The 12788-nt window shown below is 36.4% G+C and overlaps 1 protein-coding gene across 7 annotated transcripts in view; it reads left to right on the top strand.

Annotated features, from left to right (window-relative positions):
* The window catches only part of LOC138106386 (thrombospondin type-1 domain-containing protein 7A-like), a 285545-nt gene that overhangs the window by 73286 nt on the left and 199471 nt on the right, over positions 1-12788 (top strand). For all 7 annotated transcript variants that reach the window (XM_069006913.1, XM_069006912.1, XM_069006915.1 and 4 more), the window contains one exon: positions 9884-10400. In XM_069006913.1, the coding sequence (XP_068863014.1) occupies positions 10250-10400 (151 nt within the window). In that variant the 5' untranslated portion in view covers positions 9884-10249. The remainder of the gene's footprint in view (positions 1-9883; positions 10401-12788) is intronic.

The following is a 12788-nucleotide window of genomic DNA, read 5'->3' as shown; positions in this document are numbered from 1 at the left end:
AGGTTCTGTCCTGGCCAAAGATAATAGCAGTTTTCTTCTTGCATACGTGTAAGAGAGATAGGAAGATTTATTTTCCTCCTTTCTGCCAAAGATTCAAGATGTGTGGTTCTTCCCTGTGTCAAAATTATGTATGCACCTAGAGGACTTAGGAGATGAAGTCAGAAGACTCAACTCTTAACAGAAGCAGGGAAAACTTAATGTACTTCACCAGTCCCTTCAGATATGAAAATTAAGTCTTGGGAGCTTAGAGGAAGCCCTGCCAAACTGCCTATCTGCAAATCAAGAATAATTTTTCTCGGAGACCATTGCAGTCAAGTCAATATAGTTAAGTTTTATATTAAAAAAAAAATCTTGGTTCACAAGGTTGGAAATCAAGCATTTTGTTGACTGCCAGTCAACCAGTTACTGATAGAGAGAGGGGATTTGGTGTAGGCATATGCATGTTTAAAGTGTTTGACATAATGGAGTTCTTTCCTGAATCCTGTCAGTATATTACTTTGCTATGGCAACCCTGTAGTTTTACAGGGGATGAATTTATTGAATTCCACCCTCCTTTAGCCTAAGTGAGGTACAATGTGTCCAGCTATTCAGTCAGTTTCAGTATTTAAGATGCATTCAAAGACCATAAGATATTTAACATCCTTTAGATATAAGAATATGTACAATAATCAGATTTGGGCAAACTTCTACATGTGTTATGGTCTTGCTTGTATATCTGTAGGAAGGAGAAAGGACTAAAATGATCTGAGGATTTACGGTTCAGTTATCCTCCAAGGTTTCCAAAGCAGGTTGCTTATAATGGTTTTCTATTAACTTTTGGAGGAAGCAGAATGTATTTTTTGTTTTCTTCATAGTTCTTCATGTGAAAGTCTGAATTATTCAATTTTGTCCTTGATAAAGAAAAATACTAAATAGTAATATAATAAAAATAGCTTTTGTACATATTTAAGGATTGAAAATACCTCTGAGTCAATCTGTCTGATGGAGACATTAATATTTGAGCACATGAAGAAGTGTCTGTAGGCAGTGTATGGAGGTGGACGTGGTGGTGAGAGTATTTTAGCAACATATTGAGAAGATTGCTATTTTCCGTTCACTGTGTGGGATGTCTCAGAAAAGTAACTTTATACTTAGGCACCAATATATCAGCCAGACAACTGAAGTTGTGTGTTGTGTCTGTATTTATATATGGGGGCTAAGAGAATTTAAGCTGACATAAACTGTGTTAGCATCTAGTTAGCATATTAATTTTAATATGTGTATTTAAGTCACTAATATGAAATAATCATTACTTATTTTTTATCATATTGATACATCTAGGAAACAGGTTTTTATGTGAAGATCGACTTTTGCTTTATACATGATATATCTTTTTTTTTTGCACTGGTAAATGATGTCTATCTATTTACCTGAACTTAGTTTGTTGTTTTACCTGAACTCAGCATCATTCAAACATTGCCATTGTGATTTCAAAGTCACGCTTCAAATTTTTAGTGCTCTCCACCCCACTTCATCTCTGTAAATTAAATTTCCTTGTCCCAGGGAAATTATGCTCTACTTATCTAACTGGATGGTAACAACTGAACTGCATGCTGATCCAGAGACAACTGTTTTGCCAGTTTCTGTAATATTTCAGTAATAGTTCAGTCACTGAGAATCTCCTCCACACCATTTCTTCCTTCAGTGGGCAGTATATCAAATGAAGCTGTCTCGTATACTGCAGAGAGTGTAAAGATGCAAATGTCAGTTATTTAGACCAAGGTTAGTTTTGAGTCTCATGGGAAAAACCTGTGGAAGCACCAGAGCTCCCACTAACAGTTAATGAGAAAGCTTTTATCCCATTTTCAGATGTGCAAAGGTAATAGTGATTGGAGAAAACTGGCTATATTGTCTTTTTTGATCATAGGGAAGAACAATGGTGCCATTTTATGAATGTTTTTCCCATCCTGAAAAGTGTCACATCACCTTAAGCTTGGTTTGATCCGCTTTAATGAGGCTCTAGTTTTAATGCTAATGCCGATAATTTAGCAAACGTTTTTCATCAGCACACAGAATGAATTAAATGCATTGTGATGTGTATGTAGAAAATTCAATTATATGTGGTTGTGATATCAGCAATCTTGGTGCACAGGTTTGGCTACTTGCTTTCTTTTTGCCATAGAAATATTGGTGCAATGAAATGGAAGCAAGGATGATGCTCAGCAGAAGAGGAGGAAGAAAAGGCAGAACTTCAGAGAATGGGAGATTTTGTTAACACAGCTCAGCATTTTGCAACTAGTCTGTGTGGTTTGAAATTGTAACTTTTTTTCATTAGTATGCACTTAGAGTTTGTTAACTTTGTGGTCTTCCTTATTCAGATTTGCTTCTTGCATTGTAGTTTGCTCCAGAGTTGACTTCAGTGAGTGACGTATAATTTTTAATAGTAAGATTGATCAGTAGGAACAGATTTGCCTTCCACCTTCCAGTTAAAGCAACTACCATATAATGGAAGTATGACAAATAAAACATACTTGTGAAGTTTTAGATAATATTAGAGAGGGAAGGATTTATTTTGAGATATTATCTTTAGTGCTGTAACTTTAATTATAACCTAAGATTCTGCAAAATATTATTATTAATGATATAATGGGGTTCTATCTTAGGGCTTAGTTAGTTAGCAAATCCCCACTGAACCTTGATTATTAATTCAGAATGCTTTAAATCTCACCTCATCTTACCCTGTGTCTGAATGGTGTGAGATACACTAAGCAGTTTACTGAAGTAATACTTCTCTTGTTTATTGATCTGTTGAAGCCAGCACAAAACACATAGCTGCACTTTTGGCCTGCTAAATTAGGACTCTTAAGAAGTTAACAAATTATTAAAAGCTATTTCCACCTATCTTGTGTTTGTCGCTACTACTGAGTCTGTGCATTTCTGGAAACCACTAAATGTATTAATTAAGTTAAAAAAAGCTGCACCAATGAAACAACAACTCACTAAAGAAATCAACCTTGTTTAATTTTCTTATTAATCTTTATTACTTAACTAATTTGAGAATTGATAACAGAATGTTTGAGTGATTTATGGCCTGAAAAAGAAGACCAGAATTTCCCTCCTTGAAAATCGAAATTGGCTTGTCAGACGTGTAGATGAAGGATGATCAATCAATAGGATTTTAATAAGAAAAACGTTTGAAATTGACTGAAGGTGGCTTTTGTTTATGGTGATTTGGTATGTGCATATTACTAAGCTCTCCCTGGAGAGGATTTTCAAAGACAATGGGCACTGATTTTCTTTGTTTATTTCATTCTCTTTCTGTTCCCCTTGCCAGGGATTTCAGTACTTACCTCTCCATTGTGTCTTTGAAATCTCCCTGCCTGCTTTTCAGGTCCTGTCAATAATTTTACTTATTTGCATTTCCAACTATGAGTTTTAACCACTATTTTTTTCCAATAAGCTTGTTGTCTAGATAAACATTTAGATTCAGCCTAAGTTCATGCTAGACATGGGGGCTAGCTGTTCCCATTGATTTAAGGAACTCAAATTTCAAAAGTACACACATACATTGGAGGAACAGAGTTGAATTGGAAAGACCCATTAAATGCTGTATTTTGGTTACCTCTTGGAAAATCTAGTATAATGGGCTTGGAGTTAAAAACTGGTTCTAAATGGCAGTTATGGTCAACTGGGTTGGTTTGTTTACTCCGCTAGTGAAGTCCCTATTAGGCTTTCTGAAATTGATATAACGAAAGTTAGATTAAAATAGGTCCATTCTGTGTGCAGTCTTATTCACATACCTATACAAACGGTAGAGCCACATCAAATGCATTAAAAGAGTAAACAGTGTATAGCACATCCACACAATCTCTGGTTGTCACTTCTTCCTTGCAGTTTTTTTCTCCAGTTAGGTTTCTTATCCTGATTTCAGCCTGTTTTCTTGGCTCTTCCTATCACTGTTTTCCGAGCATTCTATCCTAGTGACTTAGAAGCCACTTATGTTCCACTTTTGCACACAAATTTTATTTGCCCGCAGCACTCTGTAAGCAAGTGCATACTCGTACCACAGTTACAGAGGAGGTTCTAGTTTGTGCAGACTTCTCTTTGGAGTTTATGATGAGAAGAGCACACTGATCATTCCCAGCACAAGTTCAAGTTTCTTTCCCAAAACAGGGGTTACCAAAAGCTTTTAAGTGAAAAATTCACCATTTTCCTCATGCGTTTTTTTTTTCCATTTTATTAACACAGAAAGGGTCATGGAGTCAGTTTTGATCTTCTCAGTCAGTTCTCATCTTTGGATAGGATCTTCTTCATGTGGTTTGCATTGAAGCCAGTGTAATCTGGACAGAAAGAACAATGTTTATTCACACAGTTTAAAGCCATAAAGTAAAATTAGGCAATTTAATCTGATCTTTTTCAGTTCTTGGACCATTATATTTCACAATGATATTGATCTATTTAGCCCAGTAGCCTTTGGCTACATTATCAAGTCAAAACTAACACTTTTCTTGAAAACAAAAATTGTAAATACACTTTTTTATCATGTATCTTTATCCAAAACTGGGTGCCCTCCTGGATTAATTCATTGATTTCTTACTTGAATTCCTCTAGCTTGATGTCCCAGCAAGCAGTTCTAGATATACTTCCTGGCTATATCTCAGTGTGCTCTCCTTATGAAGAATACTTGTTCACTGTGAGTGTTTCATGCCAAGGATGTTGATTTTGTTACCTACAATTGAAAAACCACCCCATACCAATGAAAGAATGGCTAGGAAAATGTCTAGATATGAAATAGATTAAAAACCAAACACCACCCTTCCTCCCCCAATATAATCAAACAATAAAAAGAAAACCTTAAAAAAAGATAAATCAGTCCAGGAGATGCTATCTTACCTAAATAAAAGCAAAGAATTTATAAAATCATAACTAGATGAAAAGATATTTCTAATCATTCATGTCAGTAGAATCTTCATTAATTTTTCAAAAATAACTTTTTCTTGTAGCAATTTTTTTGTAGTAACCAGGAAACAATGAAGAGTTTAAGTACACATTATTAATATACTCAGTTGCTTTGTACATGTGATGCTTTTCTTCTGTGCAGCTCAAACACATAACTTTGAAAGTTCCTAATTTGTTCTTCAAATCCATGACCTAAAAGAATGAAACAAATTTAAGAGACAGGCATCGTGAAACCTCTAATGTTTGCAAAAACAGTTATTCTGGGGAAACTATGAATAATTGTACAACTTGTGTAAAAGAGGCTGGGGTGGTTTGTTTGTTTGTTTTAAAAATTGCAAGCTTACAAAGCGGATGTGACATAAAAACCCTGTAAGGATAAAATCAAGGCCTCTTACCTGCTATGAAAGAAAAAGAGAAATCCATAATAGCTTATTATGACATGGTCGAGTGGGACACCTAGAGGCCATATATTTAGGATCCCTAATAATAACTTTAGCTGGAAGTTTTGCACAGCACGTCTAATTTTGAAAAACTGACTTTTTTTTTCAGATTTTTCATGTTTAGCATATTTTTGTGGCTTCCCTGACTGGGGTCCCTAGCATAGATATGAAGAAAAAGAAGAGATTGTTTTTGAGTCTGGTAAAGAGTTCTTAGGATTAAGAGAGCCCCGTGCAGCTTATTCCATCCTGAAGTACTCAATATCTAGTAAAGTTCCTGCAGGTCCCATATGAAGAGAATTATTACAATATACTTGTGACTGTAATAAAATATCCTTATGAAAGTCAGGCTCTCACAAAATGCAGAACTAGAATTTTTGGCCCGTGAGTTTGTAAGGGAATGAAGAGAACAAAAGCTTCTTTTAACTGTTATGAGAATTATTTAGGTCATGGATCTTACAAGGAAACAGACATGTAAGGGAACATATTTCACCTTCCTAACTTCTCTAAAAGTTAGGGGTGCAACCGCATCCCTGCATCCCATGAAATGGATATTTCCAAGGGCATCCTACCTCATACGGCAACAGAATAAGATCAGCAGGTTACAAATTTACAAAGCTTCTCAGAAATATTTGGTACTCTATTATCCAGTGGGCATTGGCTGTAATAAACTCATTGTAACCGTAGAGCTAAATGAATAGGAGATAGGTGACTTATTTGTCCTGGCAATATTTGTCATTTTCATACCTAAGAGAAGGGGAAAAGTCTTGGAGATCAATCAAAACTAGCATGGTTCAGATGAAGAGGACTTTGACTTTTCTACACAATAAATAAAACATTTTTCACTCTAGAATTTGGGCTATTCTACTACTCATTCTGTATTTTTTGTGCTAGTCTAGTACTCATGCAGCACACATGGTTTAGTGGGGTACAGTTACAGAGTTTGTAAAACATCTTCTATAGATCTACAAAAATGAACTGAAACTTCCCTAAAGGTTTGGCATAACCAGTCTGAATTGAAGGCAGATGAAAGTGATTCTGAACACAGTTCTTTGTTGTGTATTGCTTACTCTAGCAACAAATGTGCCATATATATATAGTAGTCTCTGCATGCTCTTAGGTCTTACTATATGTAGAAATACAACATCATCAGGGTATGAGATAATATGATCCTGAACCTTTTATTCATGGCATTTCATAAAGAGAAGGGTGCTAGCATGGGACTGCCTGGTAGCAGAGGAATACCTCCAGGTTGATTGTATATATATCTTATTATTTCTCTTTCCGTAAAATAAAAGGTATTTCATGCTTATTTTGTCATCCTCTAACTTTTTAATGCTAGGAAATGTGAGTAATGTCATTACAATGTTTCATGGTTAACTCTATGTCATTTCATAAAGGTCTTTGAGGTTAGTCATACTTTTTGCAGAAAAATGAAAAGGTGCTAAGTTGTCAGTGTTTTGTGTGAGTAGTTTATAGACTTCTTGTAGCTATTGTGCCTCAAATAAAATAATTATGATTATTTAGTTTGGAAAAGATCTTTAGGATCATGGAATTCAGCCACTGACCTGACTCTACCAAGTGCACCACTAAATCATATCCCCAAGTGCCAACTCTACATCTAAATAAATAACTGTATCTGCTGAGGCTCCCATGTTGGTGCTCTAAGGGACAACAATGACATATTAAGTTTGTGATATGGATACTAATGTCAATCATAGTTTATTTCTATGCTTTGTATAGAGGCTTCTTCTCAGAAATACTTAACCATTGCTTTGGGAATGTCTAAGCCATGAACAACTGATAAATTAAGATTGTTAAGTATATTAGAAGTTGGGCTGGAAATAGTGGTTGCATTGTTAACTGGAGGGAAGTCCTGTGTTCACCGCGGCAAATAGGAGAGGGTAATAGGGCTTCAGACACACCACAGTGGAAATGGCTAACAACAGCTTTCCCAGAAAGGCATGCTGATGGCAACTGAAACTTCCAATCAGGATATATTCCCTCTTTTGTTACAGAGGTCTAATTCCTGCAGTTAGGTTGATGAGGTTGGTGTTGGTGTCTGTGTCTTCAGGCACCAGCCTACTTTTTGGCCTGGGGTATCACTGTCCTTTCCCTGTCTTGAGTAAAAGATGAGTGCATGTACTGCATAAGTGACTTAGTGTGTCCCAAAACCAGCTCTTCAGAGATCCTTTTTTTTTTTCCCAGACACAAAAATACTTTTGCATAATAAATATTCCTTCCATTTTGTCTCTGTGACCTATTTCTGAACAGTTTTAATTCATTATATCTTCTGACAAAAAAAAAAAAAAAGTGGAATTATGCTTTTGTAGTTCATTGATTTTGTGGCTGAAAAAATGGTAAAACCATGAAAAGTAGTGTGAAGATATTTTACTTTAATAATCTATATTTTACTGGTTTTGAAGTATGTGGTCCTATAGCTGCATAAATACAAGAAAATATTTGAATGTTTGTGTACGTGTGCTTACCCTCTGTCATGATGCTGCTTTGTTCTGCTGTCAAAAGCCACTTTGATTCATTGTGCCAACTACATGGATGATCTGTTCCCTGATGATGTTTCCAGATGATCTGAGTCACGTACAAAATATTCTCAGAGGCTTTCTTTATACATTCATAAAAAATTCTAGGTAGAATCCATTGTATTTAATAACTCTGAAAAGGGGGCCTTTTCCCCTAGTCTCTCTATAGACTTGACTCTTCCTCTGGTGCATACCTCTGGCTAAAAAGTCAACATTTTTACTCTTAATTTTTCAAAGGAATATATAAGCTACATATGTTTTAAGTATGCAAGTCAATTCAGCTATTGTCATACATTTCCTGAGGTTCTTAAAACTTCTTTAAGCCCTCAGATTCTTAATCCTGTTTTTCATAAATTATGAAGCTGGCATTGTTTTTATTATGTTGAATATTCTTAAGTCCCTCTACACAGCCTGTTAAATGCTATGTGTGTGATTAACTTAACTGCAGATGTAGCTGTAAAATTGATGTAAATCAATGAACTCAGAAAAAATTTTGTTTTAAAAGTGTTCTCTCTAGTTCAAAGCAAAGGCTGAAGGGGAAACTATGCTTTCTAAAGTGAATACAGTATGATGTAGCAGAAGTGAATAAAATGTACCTCCTGAAGTGCTTTTAGCTGAGGGTACAAGTTCTGGATCAGGATGCTATAAATTTGTTAAGATCATGGCTTTCTATGTATCCCTTATCAACCTATAATCTCCTGATTGTTGCCTGTTTTTCAACAGCTGAGGAACAGTAATCCACACTTGCTTATCTCTCTTAATCACAGCCTCATGGTACTATAGCTCCCTGAGCCTTTAATTCCCTCTTAGAGGCGTAACAGAGTGGAAAGTAAACAAAGACGAATTTGCAACCTTCAACATTGCTAATTTGCTCTGATGTCAGAATATTTAAACAGGCAAGGACTTGGGAATTATTTGATCACAACTGATTTTAATCTAATGCATGTGAAAAGGCTGAGTCTGGGAAGGTTGTGCAAAATGACAGGCGTCCCAAGAGAGGTTGACTGAAGGTTTCTTCTTTAAACAACAATAGCTCCATCATTTTTCAACTCTGGGTCCTGTGCTCTTACTGTGTATTTTTTTTTTTTTTTTTCATTTTTAATGTAACTTTCTGAATATGATATTGGTTTCCTTGAAAATTCCTCATTTGCTTCCCAGTTTATAGGTGTCAGAAATCCAATCTTTAGGCTTGTTATAGTGTCTGTTCACTGCATAGTGGGTGGGAGAGATAAAGATCCCTATTTGAAAGGCTTTGTCTCTCTCCACATTTTTGTACCATCTTGACAGCCTAATGTATCCTGCATACTTTCATATGTAAAATGATTGATAACTTGATCTTCAAATTATTTCAAATTACACAGTTGACATTTATGCATGTATATATGTGTACATACTTTCTGGATAAGAAAGGATGTTATCTTGTGTTATATATTACGTGCACACTTCATCTACCACAGAAGTGGTGTGCTTACACATACATACACATTATCATACACACATATTCATCTGTCCTCATAGCAGATAGCTATATGCCATTACCTGAAGCAGATTTGATAAATATATGCAAGACAAGGTAGTGCTGTTTTTTTTTTTTTCCTACATTTTCTTCTATTTCCCTTCATAAGGTCTTAATTGTCTGTTTAATGCATGTGTAATCACTTATTTTTTTGTTGTTTACAAAATGGTTAATGCAGCATACATAGGATTATCGGGACAAATGTCTGATGCTCTCTTAATTGTTATATATTGTTCTGTTTATATCTGTTCTGGTTGAATGACTTGTGTTTCTGAAGCATGTCTGATGATGATTTCTTCTTTTCGTATTAGCATGTATCATTTGGGATATTCCAGGGAGAGATGTGTCTGGGAAGCCAGCCTTTTGCAGTCACTCTCTGCACTGAGATTACAGCACTGGGCTATTTGTGTTTCTCCTCATCCCTGTTTCTCTCTGTCTCTCACTCTCTCCAGCTGGTGTAAATGACTGCTGCTGCCTCCCAGAGCAAGATAACCTGCTCAGTCAGCTGGAGCCCCCTGCGGACAGCTGTCTCGCTTTTAGCTGATGGAAAACTGCTATAAGCGCTGAATGGAAGAGCGTGGAGCAGCGACCATACCAGCACGAGGAGCTGCTGCAGTAGCAGCAGCAAGAGCGAGCGAGGACTCTATTGTTCCCTGGTGTTAAACAGTTTTTTCTTTTCAACTGCCATGCACAGCAGCGGGAGAGAGGTTTCCAGTCCCTTTCTCCCCGTGAGGAAATTCTGAAGAGGGGAGGATCGTTTGAAGAAGGTTTCGTGGTGGTGCTGCGGGTTTTGGACGCAGCAGCAGGCTGCTGGAGGCATGGGGTTGAGCGAGGGGAGCGCTTCTCTCTGCCATGGTCCAGGGGTGCCCGCTCGGTGCGTGGGAGTTCTCGTGCTTCTGCTGCTGGGAACCTGGGACGCTCATGCACAAAGTGAATTTCAAACTTCATCAGTGTATTTGTGGAAGACCGGTAAGTAAGGATGCTGTGATAACACAACAGCAGTGTGTTGAGTTTTTGTTGTAAGTAATAACCTTTTTGTGTGCTTTGTGTATGTGGAGGGAGAAAGTTAATCTAAATAACTAATGTTTACTGGTAGGATTGCAGGGGAAAAATAGGTCATCTTACAGGATTCTACCATCCAAGCAAATATTGCAATTAAAAAACTCCACATTTGTGACTCTGTGCCACTGTTACTGGGATCTCTTATATATTTTCTGTGTCTTCTGAGGTTTTTCATTTTGTTCAGCAGCTCTGTGCTATACATAAAGATCAGAGTATTAGTGCCTGTCCACAATGAGAAGGAGCAATGATTACAATTGGAGCCAGTATCATTAAAAGTGCTCTAAACATATTGAATTTTCACAAAGAAAGATGTGGTTCAGCATGTCTAATCTTTGTGTCCTGTGCTGACGTGTAATATATTCAGTGTGGTAATTGATGGGAAGTTGGGTTTGTTAAATTTAGGTTTGTTCCACAGAATATAGGACACATGAAAGCTAATGATGGATTAGGTGAAATTATCTAAGTGATGCCAGATCTCATAACCAAAGAGCCAAAGGCAAATAGGGTATGTGGATTCAGCACTAAAGTAGATGGATAATTTCCCCTACTTTGATCCTAATGAGTTACGTGTCTGTTTTAAAGATTGCATAGTCATAACAGTGCTTCAACCTCAACTCCGCATCAAAAATCAGTGGGGAATTTTCCTGTGTCTATTAATATATTGCATTAATTCAGGATTTAAGAGGTGATGAATATGTGCATTTTAGTTGTCTTGATACAGTTTTAGTTCCTATGTAAGTAGAGTCAAACTCTCATTTAGGAAATATAAAAATTTCAGACTGGGAAATATTTCACATTAGCTTTGGCAGGTAGCTTCGTTTCCTGTATGTTGCCAGGAATAAAACAATCCAAAAAGTAGTAGTTTTGTTTAAAAACTGATTTTCCATTAAAGGATAATACAATAATAAGAGAGATAAATCATTTGTCTGAAAAACAACTTTGAGAAGACAGTCTCTTTCCTGGATGGAGGGACCCAGCCTTCTGCCACAGAAACAGATCAATTTACAATTACAGTGATATCCTGAATTTTTTAAGAGGCTTCATCTATCCAGCAGCTCAGAGAGGAGATTAAAAGGAAATTCATTTAAACAAGAAGACAAGCTTTCCAATAACACTAGAAAGAGAAATCTGAAGAACGGAAAATCCTTTGCAACTTTCACTTCTGACTGAAAGATGAGTTACACAATGACAGTGACCCTTTTTTTCCTTTTAAACCATTGACAAACTAAAAACAGTTTCCAGTTCCATTACAGATTTATAAATGTTCAACACACGCTTAAAAAGAGATAATATACGTGCACAGGTTTATACAAAGGCACAGTAATAATATCACATTTTCATAAAGCATTTCACATTTACTCTAAGTTGCTAGGCATCAGCAATATAAACCCTCCAGCATCTTATTATGTCTCCATTTAACAGTGTAATAGATTGTATTTAAAAATGTTAAAATAGTAACATAATTTGAGGATGATAATAATAATTCTAGTGAGCCACTACTTAAGAACACGTGCAGTCAGTTTGGTATGGACTTAGCTCCACTTACTTTGCACATAGTACACGTGCTCTGAAGTCATGTCAGTTAATCCAGCAAGAAGGGAACTGTGTTAGCTTTTGTCTTCTCCCCCTTTTCTCCCTTCCTGGCAAAGACTGCTCTTAAGGAACTTTTGTGTAGAACAGGTATGATCCAATTACATTGCCTGATGAAGAGCTAATTCTTCTCTTCAGCTTTCCTTCTGTGACCACTCTTGTCTGCTTTGCCTACAGTAAGAAATATTGCAGCCATAACATCAGTGATTACATGAAAACATGATGAAAAACAAGTAATGAAAAACAAGAGTGGCTCTTTTCAAATGATGAGTGACAAGATGCAGTGAATAAGACACTGCATCTGTGTTTGGCTCCAAATTAAATTTTTTGCAGTCTTTTTCTTAGCTATGTATTGAATTATTTTCTTTTCCCCCTTCCACTTGTGGGAGGATCTAGAAAGTGAACTGGGAAAATTGCTGGTCAGTGGTCTGAAGATGTATAGTGTCCAGCAAAAGCGTCAGATGGAAAAACAAAACTAAACAGTAGTGAGCTCATGCAATTCAGATGACATTTTTCTTCTTCTGTGAAGGAGAGAGGTCAGGGGAATGTGTGTCTGAGACTTTGTCTAGGCAATCAGCTTGATTATATGCCTTTTGGGACTTCTTATGTCCAGTTTTTAAGAACCGTGCTGTTTTTGTATTGAATTTAGTCTGTCATCAGCTTTTGTAAGTGCTGTTCATGACTTGCATCTGTCTTGTTTTTATT

Source organism: Aphelocoma coerulescens, chromosome 2 (assembly GCF_041296385.1).
Source record: "Aphelocoma coerulescens isolate FSJ_1873_10779 chromosome 2, UR_Acoe_1.0, whole genome shotgun sequence".
NCBI lineage: Eukaryota > Metazoa > Chordata > Aves > Passeriformes > Corvidae > Aphelocoma > Aphelocoma coerulescens.
This window is presented reverse-complemented; position numbering and strand designations above follow the sequence as displayed.